The sequence below is a fragment of the Canis lupus genome, chromosome 36 (genome assembly GCF_003254725.2).
Source record: "Canis lupus dingo isolate Sandy chromosome 36, ASM325472v2, whole genome shotgun sequence".
Lineage (NCBI taxonomy): Eukaryota > Metazoa > Chordata > Mammalia > Carnivora > Canidae > Canis > Canis lupus.
In genome coordinates this window covers 13,701,145-13,715,335 of record NC_064278.1, presented here as the reverse complement: position 1 = coordinate 13,715,335, position 14,191 = coordinate 13,701,145, and the positions used below count along the sequence as shown (strand labels likewise).

At 39.2% G+C, this 14,191-nt stretch overlaps 1 protein-coding gene across 2 annotated transcripts in view; it reads right to left on the bottom strand.

Moving 5' to 3' along the window:
* The window catches only part of CERS6 (ceramide synthase 6), a 301,865-nt gene that overhangs the window by 62,450 nt on the left and 225,224 nt on the right, over positions 1-14,191 (bottom strand). For both annotated transcript variants that reach the window (XM_025460063.3, XM_025460064.3), the window contains exon 6: positions 11,971-12,063. In XM_025460063.3, the coding sequence (XP_025315848.1) occupies positions 11,971-12,063 (93 nt within the window). The remainder of the gene's footprint in view (positions 1-11,970; positions 12,064-14,191) is intronic.

Below are 14,191 nucleotides of genomic sequence, written 5' to 3'. Positions count from 1 at the left end.
GTATTAGGCAAGTTGAGGAAAATTATACCTTTCTCTTACCCATATGTCATGTGAAAAGTTCACATAATGTACTTAAAAGATATCAACCTTTGGGTACTTAGAGTCTCCGTCAATTTATTTGGGTATTTTATTTTTAGCTGGCCTTGAATGTTGGTATACTATAAAGAAAACTGACTAATCGTGCCATTTAAAGAAAGATATTTCAAATAACAAAGCTCTTCAAAAATTGTAACTTGAATTCACTTTAGTTCTCATGGAAAGCCTATGCTTGCTAGGCTTCATGGGAAAATCTGGGAAGGGATTAAAAAAAAAAGTATGATTGATTTGAGAAATATTTGTTCAGTTATAAAGTATTCTGGCAGAAATTATTCTGTTATCCCTTCTCTAAAATTCAACCCATGAATAAATCTTCATTTATACTAAATCTACAGTCAAGTCTATTTCAACAATTTTCAACAATAGACTAGATTTTTCCACCTTTGGACTAAATATATACAGACTGAGGTCTTTGCAGATGGTAACTAACTGTCACATACAAACATCATTCTAAAAACGGGTGCCAACACATTGATTAAAGACATCTGAATTTATCAGTTACTATGAAATTTTTTTAAAAATATGTACTGATGTGACGTAAATACCTCTACCAGCCATTCTCAACTCTCAAATCCTCATTATTCAGCAAATAGTACATCTAGGCTACTCCACTTTAGAGCAGAGAAAGGTACAATATGGCCCTCATGCCAAATCTGGCTCTCCATTTATTTTCGTAAGTAAAGTTTTATTAGAACACTGTCACGTTTGTTTGTTTAAAACATCGTCTATGGCAGTGTTCTTCCTACAGTAGCAGAGTTGAGTGCTTGCAACAGAGACTGTGTGGTCTGCAAGTTTAGCATGTTTACTATCTGGCCCTTCACAGACAAGTCTGATGGCCCCTACCTTAGAGCCGCATCTAAGGACATATTACGGGAAACTTAAGTCATGGGAGCGGAGATGTGACAAATACATTGTCATGTCCAACTTCATCACATTTTCTTCCAAAAAAGGATGTGCAGGAGATTTAATTTTCATAGCTATTTTGAAGTAATGTGTAAAATACTACTTTTAAGATTCAGATAAACTAAACTAAAATTCAGATAAACTATAAAAAAAGTTTTGGCAGATAGGTCTGTTGAAACTCTCATGATAAATTACAACTACAACTTCAAGAAGATTTGAAAATCAAGAAGTTTCTTCACTGGTTTCTTAAAACAAAAGCTGTCTGTCTGGAGGCAATATGACTTTCCCTACTGCTAGATGTGCCATTACTTTATAGCTTCTGGGAGCATATATAAAATTAAATAAAGAACCGCTGTCTAAGCAGTGTTTACCCAATCTTTCTCCTGTGTAACATTTATGGTACCATTTCAAGATCAAGAGCTCATAATCTTGTCTCCTATGAATTATTTAGTTAATATTTAATCTTTAATTGATTTTATTACTGTGGAAAGGGATACAATAAAATTTTATTTGTAGGGCAGAAAACAGTAAGATGGTGCTACGAATTCCCTTCCAAGGTGCCTGGCCAGAGAGAAGAACTTAATTTGCAACTCCCTGGAGTCCTCTTTTCATGCTTTCCTTTCCTTTCCCCATTAAGAGTACATTCTCCAAATACACTACGGTTTCAAATGACACAGATATTTTTCTTAATTATATACACATTTTTTTTTCTCCTTGAACTTTGGGTTTTTAGAAATTTTCATCACTAGCAGGCTTGCCAAATCTCAGGTACCTGTAGTTGGAGGCCTTTTAGAGATGCCTTCTGGGCTCTGTTTAAATTACCAGTCATAGTCACTTGTACAGCTTTTAATGCTAGGAGGTCGCTTTTGAGACATTTTAAATATACCTGATATAATGGTCTTAAGTGGTGCACAGGTTTACAGACTTGTTCTCTCTCTCTCAATATTCCTGAGGACAAAAAGCAATGGCAACACTTAAACCCATCTATGTTGAAAACATCCAGAATGATCAGTAGGGGGCAGACTGTGCTCAAGTAAAATCAGAAACATCCCAGGACCTGAAAGCCATCACCTTCATATTTACTACAAAGCCCTTGAGGCCCAAAATGACAATGGGCAATCAAGAACTCAATTTTGTGCTTTAGATGAAGATGAAAAATGTCTCCTTCAGGTCAACTTAGTTGGGACAATGCTGTAAGTTATCAGAAGGGGTTCAGAGGAACTCTGTTACCATAAGTCTTATCTCTAGTCTTCTAACTCCTCTTCCTTCAGCTGCCTGCACTCCCCACTCTTCACAAACAGCCAGAACTCTATCTGCAGAATTCACCTGTCAAGCTTCTTCTTGCCCCCATACAGGCCTCTGGCCATGCAGTTATTTATTTATTTATTTTTCTGGCTGGAACCTTGGTATTTTCTCTTGTCTTCTCCAAGCCTAACTCCATTCGGACTACCTGGTGAACTCCTTTCTATCTTCCAATAACGCCTACTAATCCCCATACTCCAAAGGCTCTGCTGACACTGTAATTTAGTCACATGAAGCAAGTATTACTAGAACTGCATTTTATAAAGAAACTGAGGCACAGAGATGTTATGCAATTATTCCAAAGTCACATAGTAAGAACAGATCTGGCTTCAGAGCCAGATCTGAAGTTGGTTGTGTGTTGGTTGTGTGTGACTCCTAACTACACAGCAGGCTGCTGCTCAGAAACAAATGTGAAAAAAGAGGACTGTGAGGAAGGAAGGGAATCATAGAGAGAGGATGCTTCTGAAAACACACAGAAGTGAGAGACTGACAAATAGAACATGGTCCATATCTGGAAAGCAGGAAGAGAAGAGGATCAAGAGCAAATGTGCAGGGTTGGCCATGAGTGGAAAGGGTGCCCTTTCTTAGGAGGGCAAAAGGAAGGAAATGGGAAGGGGTCTGTTTTATTTATGGAGATAGAAACAGAGAGGATTTATGAGTCAGGGAGAGAGCTAGAGCTACAATAAACCATCTTAGGATGACTTGAGAGAAACTCCCCAGAGGCAGCTGAACCACTGTACCTCCCAAATGAAAAGCAGAACCTTCCAAGTGCCAATGGCACCTCCTGCGAGAAGGGGGGTGGGGGGCTCCAGAGACCCTAGACTTAAAGACCCAGAGCCTAGACCAGCCTCACTGTATAGATCCTGGGATGTGAGTCTCTCTGCAATGCAGCAATGCTGTGGCCCTCTGCACTGTACTGGAAGAAGAGGCTCTCAGCTGTCACCCTCCTGCACTGTGGACAGCAGTATGTACTGCTGCCATGCCCCAGGACTGTCCAGTGCCCAGGAGTCAGACTGTGACATCTTTTTTTTTTTTTTAATTTTATTTATTTGAGAGAGACTGAGAGAGAGATATATATATAGAAACAGAGATAGTGAGAGAGCAAGAGCCAGGAGGAGAGGGAGAAGCAGGCTCCCTGCTCACTCTGGGCTCCATCCCAGGACCCTGAGATCATGACCTGAGCCGAAGGCAGATGCTTAACCAACAGAGCCACTCAGGTGTCCCTTGGACTGTGACATCTAAAGATGCTTAAGAGCCCTCCTCTGGCAAGGCACTTGGGAATTTGATTGCCAGATTAAGCCACTAGTTAAGGCAGCCTTTCAATAAAACTCTATAAAATCACCCCATAAAACATTTCTTTTCCAGAAAACACCGTTCCATTGTTCTCAGCCTGCACACAGCACTGAGTTGAAATGTCCTGATCACAGGTGGTATACCTTATTAAAATCAGCAGCCTCTTCTTCCCTTCTTATATTCTGAAGACACAGTAGTGAGAAAGATACAGGCCAAGGCCTAAGCATCAGGGAGATCTGCCTCAGAACCTGGATGGATCTACTCCAATCATAAATGGGAATATAAAAGAGCAACCCTGCACCTCTGTGAAGGAGGTGTTAAGTGGCTTGCCTGACTGTCTCCTAGTAGAAGCTCTGAGGTTGTTACACAGAGAGAATGCCACATCATGCTCCATCCCTCTCACGATCACCAGGTACACACTGGCATGGTTTTAGTTTTTCAAACAAAGAAAGGATACACTGATACAAGCTGAGGCATTACCTTGGAAGTCCTATCTCTAGAAAATACTTAAATAACCTACACTAGCAGTTCTCTCATGTTTTGGTCTCAGAACACTTTTATATTTTTAAAAATCACCGAGGACACCAAACGTGTTTGTTGATGTGGGTTATCTCTACTAGTATTCACCACATTAGACATTAAAACTGAGAAATTTGAAAAACACTTATTAACTAAAGTCTGTTACATGTTAATTAACATAGTTTCATGAAAAATAACTACATTTTCCAAAATTTAAAAAAATGGTGAGGAGAGTGGCATGTTTTACATTACTGCAAATCTCTTTGATGTCTGGCTTAAGACAGGAGAGTTGGATTCTCATTAACTGCCTATACATTCAATCTGTTGCCCTAAGTTACTTTGGCTGAAGTATATAAAGAAAATCTAGTATCAAACTGTGGGGAAAGAGAGAAGTATCTTAATAGTCTTCTCAGGTAGTTAAGAATATTCTTCTTTGATATTGTACCAAAATTTGACAAGTGGGATACTGTTAAAGGTTAGGTACAATGTAGAATCTAAAACCATATAAATATCCTTTTGATATTTTTTTACATTAAAATCCTTTGGTCTGTCTTGACCTTTGAATAGATCTTTTACTCATATATATGACTTCGTAGCATCATACATTAGTCATTTGGAAAATACTGGTTCACTGAGTCAGTATTTTTATTTTTATTTTTTATTTTTTAAAAATCTTTTTTTTTTTTAAGGTTTTATTTACTTATTCATGAAAGACACATACAGAGAGAGGCAGAGACACAGGCAGAGGGAGAAGCAGGCTCCATGCAGAGAGCCCCATGCCGGACTTGATCCTGGACTCCGGGATCACGCCCTGGGCCAAAGGCAGGCACTAAACCACTGAGCCACCCAGGGATCCCTGAGTCAATATTTTTAAAAGTCACTTTTATTAATATCCCTACCAATCTCATTATATAAGTCTTTATGGATTGAGATGCTATCAAACTCTCACTGGTGGATACAAGACTTCCAAAAATCTAATTTTGCTCAGAAGCTTGAATTTTATCATTGACAACAAATAACGTCAATTTTTTTCCTGAAACAACTCAACAAAATCAGTTTATGTATTTAAAAAACAAAACAAAACTGAAAAACACATAAGGTGGAGTAACCACAGCTTGTCAGTCATTCTTCCCAGTAAAAATGAGACTTACGGGAGAAAAAAGCTCAGAACACTTTTATATTTTTAAAAATCGCCGAGGACATCAAAAAGTGTTTGTTGATATGGGTTATCTCTACTAGTATTCACCACATTAGACATTAAAACTGAGAAATTTGAAAAACACTTATTAACTAAAGTCTGTTACATGTTAACATAATTTCATGAAAAGTAACTAAATTTTCCAAAATTTAAAAAAATGGTGAGAAGAGTGGCAGCTTGTTCAGCTCTTAACACAAAGCACCACGTGCATATGATTTTTTTTGAGACACTACACATAACACGGAAAGGCAGCAAAAGTTCTTTATGCCTACCTCCCATTTTATCACACAAGATGCTTTTAAGTGTTTACTCAAGAATAGAGATTTAATAAAATTAACAGTTTTCAGTGCTTCATCAGGAGCATTCATAACTGAAACTGACATTTTTTAAAAAAGATTTTATTTATTTATTCATCAGACAGAGAGAGAGAGAGAGAGAGAGACAGAGAGAGAGAGGCAGAGACACAGGCAGAGGGAGAAACAGGCTCCAGGCAAGGAGCCCAACATGGGACTCCATCCCGGGTCTCCAGGGTCACACCCTGGGCTGAAGGCAGCGCTAAACTGCTGAGCCACCTGGGCTGTCCACAGTTTTTCTTTCTGCAAGCATGTGGCGATGAAGAATACAGTAACTACTAGTACCGTTTGGGGCCACCGCCTGCAACTTTGCCCACTATTACTTCTGGACTATGAATACAGTTTCAACACAGTCAGGAAGGCAAATGTCATCTTAATATTATTATGAAAATAGTTTTCACCTTGCAGACCTCTATGGGCCACAGATTACACTTTGAGAAGAGCTGATCTAGAAAAATTATTTCCAGATATTGCTCAAGAAAATGATAATTAGCCAATATTATTAATAACAGCTATGCTAGGCAGGATATACTAGATTATGTGTCAAGAACAAAGCACTTCAAATTTCAGTGGTTAATTTATTTATTTTCTTTTAAGATTTTATTTATTCATGACAGACACAGAGAGAGGCAGAGACATAGGCAGAGGGAGAAGCAGGCTCCCAGCAGGGAGCCCAAGGCAGAACTCGATCCCAGGACCCCAGCATTACACCCTGAGCCCAAGGCAGATACTCAACCCCTGAGCCACCCAAGAGTCCCTAAAATTTCAGTGGTTTAAAACAAAAATGTGTTTCCTATTCACTGCATATGACCTGGGGGTGGGGGTGGGGGTTGGTACTCTGCTCACCATAGTCACTCAGGGACCCAGCTGATGGAGCAGCTTCCAACTCAAAAGTTACCAATCATACTACAGGGGAAAAGAGACACTAGAAGGTCTCATCAGTGATTAAATACCTCAGAGTGACTCAAGTCAGTTCTGCTCACAGCGTACCCATCACCAGGGCCCATCCAACCATAAAAGGGGGCTTGGCTGAGCAGTACAAGTGCCTGGAGGTAGAGAGATGGCAATATTTGGTGAACCATGTTAATTACCGCAGTAATAACTAACATCTATTGGGCATTTATTATGTGCCAGGCACTGATCAAAGAGCATGTATTATTTATTTATGCTCACAATACCCCCAGGAGTTAGTTCTATGAACTCCATTCTTTGGATCAGGAAATCAAGGCACAGAGAAGGAAAGTAGCTTGTTCAAGGTCATACCGCATTACCATTAGTGTTTTTTTTTAAATAATAAATTTATTTTTTATTGGTGTTCAATTTGCCAACATACAGAATAACACCCAGGGCTCATCCCGTCAAGTGCCCCCCTCAGTGCCCATCACCCATTCACCCCCAAACCCCACCCTCCTCCCCTTCCACCACCCCTAGTTCATTTCCCAGAGTTAGGAGTCTTCATGTTCTGTCTCCCTTTCTGATATTTCCTACCCATTTCTTACCATTAGTGTTAAGCAGGCATATGGACTCCAGAGCCCATGCCTTTACCTTTTAATTAACCAAAATTACAATAATTTGTGACCAATGGCTTTGGGGGTTTTATTTGTTGGCTGGATTTAGTGCCATGTGTTGGTTCAACCAAAGTTTGGTCATTATATGCTAGGTAATGTTTTAAGCTCTATTCGTCAAGCATCATACCAGACAGTATTCATGGATATTATTTCATTTAATTCCATGCCAGCCTGCTTCCTTATAAAGGAGATTACTGCATGCTATTCTTTCACCTTAAAACTAATTGAAGCAGGGAAGATCTGGAGCATTGCAAGACCCTATTCACAGCACAGGTGCCAGGTATTCTCTGAAGAAGTTACCAGAGAGTAAACACAAGCCAGTCAACAAGTTTCTTGCTAAACGTAATCATCATACCTCTCTCTGTTAGGAATCTTTTACAGGATGTAGTTTTTCTCAGGTTAAAGACCAAAAGAGCAACAAGCTGCTTTCACCAGCTGGGCCCTGGAACCTGGCCATGGATGATTTCCTACAAAGGACTCTGAACACGAGCGGGGTTTATTGGCCAAGGGCCCAGGCTATCAAGCCAAACAGCAGCTTAGTTAAAAGGGACATAGGGCTTAGACATGAGCAAGCTGTTCTGGGCTCCAACACATTTATTAGTTTCCCTTGGAAAATTTAGATGTGCAGGAGAAATGCTCATTGTGAACAGGTGCTAAAGAACAGAATTTCAATAAAAATTAAGCCTTGGGATATAAATGATGTTTCAAATAATGTTGAATACTGAGAATATACCTGATGTTCTAATAAGATCCCTTAACAATTTTGTTCTTACAGAGAAGGAAGGAAAATAGGTAGAGAGGGAAGGAGAAACAAATGGAGGGAAGAAAGAAGAAAAAGGTAAGTAAGGTAAAATCCTCAAAATATCTTGGTAGCACATAACAGAATATTTAAATTGTAAGTCCAAGATACCAAATGACTTTATCTGGGCTTGTCCCTTCACTCTGGGAAGGTTAATAATAATATATCCCATCACTGACTAAATAAGTACCAACCCCAGGAAGGATCAAGAGAAAGGCATTTTTAAATACCAGGTTCTATTTAGAAACAGAGCAACTAAGAAAAAAAGTTGGCAATCCTAGGACACTTCTGGAGGAAAAGAGTTTATGGATAGAAAAGCCATTTTAGAAAGACTTATAAACTCAATGGGTCACAAAAAAATGATTTCTAAACCTCACTTCAGCTATTGATCATTAACAGTTTGAAGCATGCATTTGGATTCAATGTTTATAAATCCTGGTTCCTATTTGAAATGGCCATTCAAGTTCATTGTCATTTAATAGGGAAACTAAAAGAACATTCTTTATAATGTTCTATTAACAATCCTAAGAAAAATCTTCGCTACTGGTCAATGGTGTCTTCATACGGCTCTAGTTCGTAACGAGGAAGTAGGCTGTTGTTATAGGGTTTAGTTAATAGTTGGTAGGGATAATGCAAGATAGGGAATGTATCTGGTTGCCAGGACATTCGATTGATCCTCGCTGATGGATGGAACAGCAGATTGTGCAAGCCCTGGAGCAGTACAGAGAACAACCAGGGACCCGCAGGGACAGTTTGCATGGTGCAAAGGAGAAAAGCAAATGCTACGATTCACTAATGAGAGATGGCAACAGAGAAGAAGGCTCTTCATATTAAAATGCATGCTGAGTTATACACAGGTCTGGCGGTGGCTAAATTCCCATTCTGTGCAAGACAGAAGAATAAACCAATGGCACCAGGAATGGACAGAGGTACTCTGACCACCTGAAGAAGGACAAGGTGCCAGATGTCTAAAGTAAGCTACTGGTGTTGATTAAGGAAAAAAAATGATGCTTCATTACTAAACATTGACAATATGTGCAGGCCTGAGATCAACTCCACGGACTTCACTGTAAAATTACCCTTTTTTTATACATCAGTGGTTTCCACACTGATGCAAGATATATTAAGATCTTACAAAATGATACACTTCAACCCCTGAATATCATCCACTCAAGGTAACTATTAGGTAATGATCATTTGACTTAAAACAATGAAGACTCTAGGCATTCTCTTTGCTCAGTGAAAACATACATTAAATGCATATTGAAGGGGACCTGGGTGGCTCAGTTGGTTGAGTGTCTGCCTTCAGCTCAGGTCATGATACTGAGGTCCTGGGGTGGAGCCTCACCTTATGCTCCCTGGTCAGCGGAGAGTCTGCTTCTCCCTCTCCCTCTGCTTGTGTTGTCTAACTCTCTCTCAAATAAATAACATCTTAAAAAAATAAAATAAATGCACATTGAGAAAGTTCAAGCAAATGGAAGGGGGTTTGGTGACTTTTAGGATAGCAATGTCATGCGAGGACTAGGCTCCTGGGAGCCAAGTACAGTTATAGTCTTGCTTTTATTAACCTATTTGACTCTAGATGGCACACCTAATTCTCACTAAGCAAAAGAGAAACCAATAAATGGCAAAGGGCTGCAAAAGGCTTACTGCCTCTAATGTCGGGAGCATGGCAAGGAAAGATAATGCAAGAATTGTTTACACGTCTAATCTCAGAGTGAATCACAGAACCTTGCTGGATAAACTTGGGCTCGGATTCATTCCCACCTAGCACAACCTTGAGAAATATACTTAAACTCACTATATATCAATTTTCCCAGCTACAAAATGGGAAACTATTCAAACCTCCCTTTTTTATACATTTTTTTTTTTTGGTAGCTACCTGGAAAAAGTGCTCCTCAAAAGAAAAGAAAATGCACACTATTCAGCTTTATAAAGTAAGGGCATTCTGATACATGCTACAGCTCAGACAATCCTGAGGACATTTTGCTAAGTGAAATAAGCCAGCCACGAAATGACAAACGTGGTATTATTCCACTTATATGAGGTACCTAAAGTAGTCAGAATCACTGAGACAGAGAGAAGAGTGGTGGTGGCCAGGGGCCGGGGAAGGGGACCACAGGAGTTACTGTTTAACGGGCACAGTTTCAGTTATGCAAGATGGAAAGACTTCTGGAAACCGGTTGCACAATAATGTGAACGTGTGTAATACTGCTGAAATGCACGCTCAAAATGGTTAAAGACGGTAAAATTTTGTTTTGTATTTTTACAATTAAAGGTTTAAAAAAATAAGTAAAATGCACAAGAAGCCGAGCACAGAGGAAATAACCAGTCTACAAGTACTAAGCATGTGAGTGAAGAAGACTCTTCATATAAGGCAGATAAGATCCAATCTGATTGGCATACCATCACTGAAGAATCTTTAAACCTTTCCATAAAGGGATCCACTGTGACACAATGATTAAGGAACCACTAATTATAGTTGTCAACGAGCTATCTGATAGGCCAAGCTCTAGCCTCACACAGGGACCTTCCCCATCTGAGAATCAAACAACATACATATATCATTAAGGCTGTGCAGCCACATAAGGTAGGAGAGACAGCTTTTTGCCAGCCAAGAAAGCCACTGCTGTAGGCGAGTGGAATGCATGTACCTGGGGAAAAGGCACGCAGGTACCAGGGCCAGGGACTCTGACATGTTCTTCCTCAGCTGCTTGGATACCACTTTGCAATTTAGCAGGTTACTGATCTAACCAAGGATGTTATAGTGTTACAGGATTGTGCTCCTTGGCAACTCACAGTTCTGTTTGCAGAGGAGTTTGGAAGATCTTCATCAGTAAGTCAGAAGACATTCTGATGAGTCCATTTATTCACTCATCCCAAACTTTCTGATCCTCATCACAAGCAGGTACATTGGGAGTCATGATATAAAGACAAACATATTTTGCTCTTTAGCCCTTTAAGGCTAGGGGAGGGACAGAGGCAGGCCACCAGATCCAGTTCATTTGGGGATGTTGTATTTTCATGATGTATTTTGATAGTAGATAACTCTAATTAAGGAAAAATTCATTCATGGGGCTGGACCATTGAGAGTTTACTCTTTCCCAAGGGTGACAACTACAGTTAAAAAATACAATATGTAAACAGTGGGCACTTGTAAACTAAAGGAGTGGCCAAAACTTTTGGGGGAATTGAATTAGCCTTCAAAGAAGAGATTACTAGGTCGGGTTTGGGAGGAGAGACATAAGATGTGTTCTAGCCAAGGCAAGGCCTTATAAAAAAAACAAAGGTCCATGAAAAAAATTATGTCTGAACAATGATGAAAAGATATTCATAGCTAGGATGTGTGTGTGTGTGTGTGTGTGTGTGTGTGTGTGTGTGTGTGTGTAGGACACAAGGAGGGGTGATGAGACTGGAGAACTGGCTTCAAATCATGCTGACAACCCTGAATATTACTCCAAGTAGTTTGGCTTTGTCTTGAGGGTTTTAGAAATATAACTCTTAGGTGGCAAATAGGCAAGAATAACTATTTAGATAGGCGGATCATTAACTCTAATTAAGAAAAAATTCATTTGTGGGGCTAGAACACTGAGAATTTACTCTCTCCCAGGGGCAACAAACACAATTTTTCTTCATTATTTAATTTGAAGAACAGAGGGCCTTGTGAACCAGACTGAAGAAATTAACTGCTGTTAAAGATTCATTGATATTTTTTTTTTTTCTTGGAGAAAAGAACACTAGTTTGGAGGAAGGAGGAAAGAGAGACTATGAACAACATACAAAGCACCACAAACAAAATAAGGAACTTCCTGTAGAAATGCAGAAAGTAGTACGGCCAGAGAGCAGATGGAAGTGAGTGCCTCTGAGACTCTACACCCATCTTCCAAGGGCCATTAAGGACACATATCTGCAAGCACTTTACAACATAACCACTCTTACCTTTCTTTTGATATCAGTGAACTGGGAAAACATTAATGACCAATAAAACGACAGCTCCAGGATATAATAGTAGTGAAGGTCAGTTGTGAGTGGCTGAGGATCAAAGCAAAAAAGGAAAGATTAATAGTTAATAAGAAACCAATTTGTGTCCCAAATATCTTAAGCTCAGAGCTGAAAAGTGACATGGTCTTGTGCTTCTTCAAATTCCAGCCCCATTCTCTCTGTGGAGAAGAAGGGCTTTGAAGTATGCCTTTAATCCACAGCTTGATGGCATTAAGTTTTGTTTCATCACCAACCAAAAAAGTGTCAGTGAGTATGAACATTTGGTACCAAATTCACTATTTAACAATAGGATTTATGGTTCCTTGACATAAGTATCTGTAAGATTCCTTGGGCAACCTGAAACAAAACAAAACAAAATACATACACAAAAGGAATAATCCTGGAAAGTGCTATGAGATTCCACAGTACAGGAGCAAGGGAGGTAGGTGATAGAACTGGGGTGCCAGAGGGTCACAGAGGCAAAGTTTCAAGTTCTGCATTAATCGGAGCTTTCTTGTTATTAGGAAATGTGCTGTACATTGCAAATATCAAAAAAGACAATTTAAAAATATTTATTAAGAGACACAGGGATAAGGAAGCTGCCAAGAAATACCAGGCTAGGCCCTCAGCCAGGAAATTTGAGATCAAGTCTCAGCTCCATAGTTTAGTAGGTATAAAATTTGGGCCTTAGTTTACTTATTGTAGAATGGAGGTAAAACCTGTTCTATCTGCCTCAGAGGTCCAGGAATGGGGAGAGGCTCAGAGAGGCAGTAGAAGTCAGGAATATTTATTTTGTTTACGGTGCTATAATGAAATGTCTTACTTTGCCAGAATGAATGAAAGTCCTTTGAAAAGCATCATCTCCTGCTACCCACAATGTGTAATAGCATATCCAGTAACTACGATTGAAATTTTAATGCTTTGTGAACCAATAGTAGCATAACAAATGACTTTCAGGAGAAAGCTGGCACACACTTTACTGATTCTACCGACTAATTTATGCATTGGCACCAAAGAAAAACAGTTGTCCCTCCCACTGATCTTTGGCAACAAAATACATGAGGGGACACGATACAGACCCACCAGCAATCCCAAGCTCTGAGTGACAATGAGCATCAGTGTGTTTATCAAGCTCAGCACACTCTGGAGATAATATATTTTCCATTGAATTGTCCTTTTAAAATTTGCAAGCATTAGCAATAATAAGGGATGGGTATTCAGGTCAGACATATGGCAGCAATGAAGTCTAAAATATAGGGCACTGGCTTCAGGACCCTTGGAGCCAAGGTTAAATTTCAGTTTTAATGAGATTCTTTGCAACACCACCTGGGAAAAGCCATGGAGGGCTATGAAGACAAGTGAGAGTACATCAAGAAACCACAGGGTTCATAAGAGAGCATCACATTACAACACTATCATATTCATGCCGTGCTTTGCAGTTGACAAAGCTTACCCACTTGTTAATTTCTTTGACTCTCATAAAAATCCTATAAAATTAGTACCATCATTTTCTAGATGGTATATTTGACAGGAAATTGCTGTCAGTTAGTGTGGACTGAAAGGTCAATCATAGCTTGTGAGGCTCTGTGACCAACACACTAGGGCTTCTCATTCCCAACTCAGGCTCTTTATGACAAACTATACAAGCCCAACTAAAGACCACTTTCCATTGATTAAACTTAAAATATACACATGTATATAAAGATCATCATATAATAAATTATGTATTTACATATATAGTCTTATACAAGCAGCAGTGTGCCTTTAATAAAATTGCAACAGACCACTACTTTTATCTAAAAGACTGTTCAATTATTTAACATACATGCTAACTACATAATAAATATGCTTCATGAGCATGATCTGTCTTTAAAAGTACTTTTAAGGCTTGAGATTGACACTGAACTGCAATCTACATATTTATGGAAACATAGCTACTGACAATGTACTTTAATTGCATGTGTAATAGTTACATGCTGTTTAATTTTTCCCTATACCTACGAAAAGACAGAGCTGATTTTTTTTATTAGAATATGGAGTTTATCTAAGATGACCACTCTTCCCATAAGAGATTGTGAATTAATTAGTCCTAGATTTTGGGGCTGTATGCCAAATTATTCATTTATGAGTGATGATGCGTTATTAGCAGAAGATAATCTTGATCTGAATCCCCACACAC